Raw genomic sequence first — 4,781 nt, forward strand, 5'->3', positions numbered from 1 at the left:
TGTGGTGAGTATAGACACCTTTCTTTTTTCACCAAGAAATCCCAGGAGACAATTAGACGAAGGAAGAAAAGAAAGACAGTTCTGAGATAGATAGATGATAGATAGATAGATAGATAGACAGACAGATAGATTATAGAATATAACAAAACAAAAACCAAACAAAAACAGCAGGTATTTTGGAGCTCGTACTAAAAGTCCATCTTGACAGTCTTTGAATTTGTATTGGAAAGAGCCATAGCTGCAAAGGCTAATCCTTAAATCCCAGAGTCTACCAATGAAGTGGGCAGGCTTTGGAGTGAGCGCCCTGCACAGAAGCCTCTACCTCAAAACAAAGACTGGCAGGAGATTGTTTTCATTATTTGCTTCTCATAGATACTGATTAGATTCCCAGGTACAAATCAGTTAGTGTAGGTGATCTGGGGGGACACTAGAGGAGGGAACATTGAGATACTAATAGCTAAGTCCACACCCAGGAAGGGTAGACTCTGCTCAAAATCTAAGCTACCAGCTGCTCTCACAACTGTGAAGCCCACTTCCTTCTAGCCAAAACAGCAGACAATGGAAGGTGCTCCTTTGATAAGGAAAGACTGGAGCTATTTCTCCAGGAGGTCAAAACAACCTGCTATTCAGTTTGACCCAAGGAAACCTTGGTGGAGTCAATCTTTGACATCCAATAGAGGGGGAAAAATGACCAATTTAGAGCAGTTATCTACCTTTTAACCAGAATTTTTAGGTTGTGTTGATTAAACTTTATTAGAAATTGAGAGTTTATGTTTAGGGAGCTACAAAGGTGAAGTTTTTTTTTTTTTTTTTTTTAAATTAGGAACAGTTAACTGGTTCATTCAAAAACTGAAAAGTACCCATATCCTCACTTTGCCCTTCAACAAAGGGGATTTACTAGGAGGTCCATTTTTTTGACCCTTACTCTGAATTTATGTGAAGAGTCAGAGAGTCTAGATTCCAACTCTGTCATTTAAGTCACTTCCTTACTATGAGCCTCTGATTTCTAATCTTGCAAAATGCATTTAATAAAATACAACTGAAGAAGTGTTCTGGGGAAGGGAGGAGCTTACTATATCACTACTTATTCTCTTTATTTTTATTCTTGTCCCAGAATCATCTGTTTCTTAAATATAGTTCCATCTATAAGAGTAAAACAAATAGAAGACGAGTTACTTAAAACTTTGTCTGGGACCAGAAAGAAAAACTTTTTAAATTGACAAATCATATTTACTAAACTGAAGTGGCTGGGGTGCTTTGTTTGTTTGTTTATTTGTTTGTTTTCCAGATTAATAAAATCTTGGGTGTCAGAGAAACATTGACAAGTTGGATAGATAATTTTCTTGAGAAATTGTCACCATGAAGGCAGCCTGAGCCAGCCACTGGAACCCCTTTCCATTTTCTTCCTGGGTACTTTATTTCTAGCTGCATTCTATTGTGATCTCCCTCCCACATCCCCTCCCTGTTTAGTTGGCCATGGGTCTCTGAGAAAGAGTGAGTGCAGGAACGCCAGGCTCATTGGGAAGGGCAGTGTAGGGAAAGATGCTTATAGGGTAGGGTATAAAGAAATACTTCAGCAGATTCTCTGTTTTCATGCTGGGGACATGTCTAATACTTCCAAAGGAACATAAGAATGAAGAAGAGAACTCAGACACTCAGCCCTTATTAGAGTCCACCTGAAGTCCAGCGATGCCATAGAAAGCAATGAAGGCTGAGCTAGCTATTCACATAATTTCCCTTATCCTGCCACTATGGTCTTTCACTGCCAAGAGCTCAGATGGGGAGTGCCATCCTATTTTTAAATTCCTGTGAAATGCTCTAAACTTGAAGAAATTGAACAAGTGGTGGCTGAAATTGCAAGGGTAGAGCTTAGGGTAGCTGGGGTGTAGAAGATTTCTTTCAGCTTTGGAAGAACAGAAATAGGAAGGTTGAAACAGAATTCTTTTCCTTTTGGTGGAACCTAGGTATGGACCTCCTCCTATGGGGATCTGATTTCCTTACACTGAGCCAGGATCTTCCTCCCTGGGTGGTGGTAGATGATTCATAACACTGGAGCCCTTTTTGCAAGTGACTGATCCCCCAAGCAGTCTGCCTTCATCTGATAGTTTCTTCTCTATGTTGGCGAATCAGATCCATAGTGTAAGGCTAGTCTCATTCATGTGCCTGGGCACCTTCAGGCCTATGGAGCGGCCCACTTGATGGTCTATGCTCCTGTAGCTGACACCCTGATTGCTATGCACTCCTCAAACTTACAATGTAAGTCCTTCCCACGACAAAGGGGAGATTATAGGGTGTAGGAACCCTGTTGTGCTAACTGCAGAATGAAGTTTTTTTCTAAATACCGGCACTCCGGCAAGCAGGGGGAGGACTTGGAGCATTTGACTTTAAGGGTCTAAGGTTTCTAATAAAGGGTGTTGTGCAGAGCCATCGTGGAGATTGAGGTGAAAGGAAAAAAATCAATAATACAGATTTTCTGTTTATTTTTTAATGATATTTTATCATGGATTTTTTTGCAGTTTTGATTTTTTTAAAAAATACGTGCCTTAAATATTATCTTGATTACTGAGTTTTTTGAGTTCCTTCTCTTAAAGTTTGGACCTAAAAGGAGGCTGGTACCCCAGTGGCCTCACCTTCTCTGTGGCCTTACTAACAGCGTGGGGGGGGGGTGTTACTTAGAGTTAGAGCACCTCATGAAGCAGTACAATTTGGCGGCCCAGTTGAGACCTTGTGGGGACTTCAGACCGCCTCGCATCCGGGTAGCCCTTAGCCGCCCACCTCACTTGCTGCTGCACGCCTTCTCTCTCCCTCTAGACGTGGTTCCTCTACAGCCCGAAGTGAGCAGCTACCGGCGCGGGCGCAAGAAGCGCGTGCCCTATACGAAGGTGCAGCTGAAGGAGCTAGAGAAGGAGTACGCAGCCAGCAAATTCATCACCAAAGAGAAGCGCCGGCGCATCTCAGCCACCACGAACCTCTCGGAGCGCCAGGTCACCATCTGGTTCCAGAACCGGCGCGTGAAAGAGAAGAAGGTGGTCAGCAAATCGAAAGCGCCTCATCTCCACTCCACCTGACCCGTCCGCTTGCCCGCCCGCCCCGACTATTTATGTCACTGCTTTGTACCATAACGGAATCCACCCGAAGGACGCTGCACCGGCGCAGACCACTATTTAATCTTACAGAGAAAGAGGAACAGCTCTGCCTTACCCTAGTCCCATCCCACCCCTAATATCACTGCCCCCCGCCAGACGGCACCCACTCAGCATCCTCAGCTGTAGAGGTGGGTTTGAATGGGGTGCCAAAGGAAGACTGTCTCTAACCCCCTGGCCTTTGTGGCTTGTCCCACTAGAAAGCCGAGTGGCCTGGAGAGTTCAGTCATTCCTACCAAAGCAGGACTGAGATTCCAAATTACTCAGTTCTTGCCTCTTCCTGTGCCTCAGCTTGTGGAAGACACTCCTTCCCCTTCTTGGGGTGCATGGGCACAGGATCTGGGTAGCTCTTTCTTTCTTTCTTGTTCTCCCTTTTTACTGTCATTCCTGAACTCCGTAGGCAAGGTTTTCCTAGTTAGGATTTTTCTGTGCATCTTTTAAAAGTGTTAATGATGATGCTAATCCTTAGGGTCTGGCAGTGTAACATAATTCAAACTGAACCGTTCTTGGAACTTGTAGATTTTCTTTTCTTTTCTTTTTTCTTTCTTTTCCCTCTCTTTCTTCCTTCCTTCCTTCCTTCCTTTTCTCTCTCTCTCTCTCTCTCTCTCTCTCTCTCTCTCTCTGTCTCTCTCTCTTTCTTTCTTTCTTTCTTTCTTTCCTTCTCTGTCTGTCTCAACAAAAGCTGGAGTTGGTGCAGCCCCTAGCCACATCCTAACCCAGAAATGATTCCCAGGAGGTGCCTTTGACCCCACTGCCTCCTCTGCTTTGCACTCAGTCCTATGGAAATCCAAGGAGGACAAAAAAATCTCCAGCCACAATGCTAAGTGTGGCTTCTGTCTCTTTCTCTCTCGTGGTGAGGTTGGGAATTAGGCCAGGCTTAGAATCAGAACTTTTTATCAACTTCTTTAAAAGAGATAGAGGGTGGGTCCCTCAGAAGATCTTCAGTCATATCTCTACATAAGCAATAGCAGTAGGTGGAGAAGAGAGACCACACACTTTCATTTTTCACTGATTTCCTAAGCATAACTTGAGGAGCTGATGGGGGGGGGGGGCGGTGACATCATTGGTCCTGGATAAACCAGCTAAATGTAGACTCTGCCTAATTTCTCCCTCCTCAAAAGCCAACTTGGTGCTGTGGGGGCCCCCTCACCTCTTCCCTTCCCACTGGCTCATTACAAAACAGTGTTCTTTTGAAATGCCCATCTGAAATAGGCTCTTTTTTTTTTTAATGTTGTGTATCTGTATATAGTATCGTGACGTCTGAATGACAATGTATTGAATGCAAAGAAGAAAAAACCCACAAACTCGTTTTTAAAATAAAATATCCTTTTGTTTTTGGTCTTGATTTTATTGCTCGGGTTCCTTCTCAAGCTTTTCTTTCCTGGGTCTTCAGGGCAGGCTACTATGGCCCAGTCCAGTCAGACAGGGTCAGGGAAGAATATGCACATTACCTGCAACAGTAGGTTCCCAACTTTTATTTCTCTCCAGAAGACATTTGTATTGTCTATTCTGTTTAGATAAGAGAACTTCCCATCTTAATATCCGACTTAGATTAATTTATGTGAGAGAGGGAAAGGTGTGATCTGTTGAAAAAATCTGGAAGTGGGTAAGTAAGAAAAGTTCACTGCTTAATGATTT

The 4,781-nt window shown here is 43.6% G+C and overlaps 1 protein-coding gene across 1 annotated transcript in view; it reads left to right on the forward strand.

The window, feature by feature from the left end:
- Positions 1-4,488, forward strand: part of Hoxc13 (homeobox C13) — a 7,717-nt gene extending 3,229 nt beyond the window's left edge. The window contains exon 2 of the mRNA XM_031359151.1: positions 2,812-4,488. Within this exon, the coding sequence (XP_031215011.1) occupies positions 2,812-3,068 (257 nt within the window). The 3' untranslated portion in view covers positions 3,069-4,488. The remainder of the gene's footprint in view (positions 1-2,811) is intronic.
- Positions 4,489-4,781: the final 293 nt, after the last annotated feature.

The sequence above is a fragment of the Mastomys coucha genome, unplaced genomic scaffold (genome assembly GCF_008632895.1).
Source record: "Mastomys coucha isolate ucsf_1 unplaced genomic scaffold, UCSF_Mcou_1 pScaffold11, whole genome shotgun sequence".
In the NCBI taxonomy this organism is placed as follows: domain Eukaryota; kingdom Metazoa; phylum Chordata; class Mammalia; order Rodentia; family Muridae; genus Mastomys; species Mastomys coucha.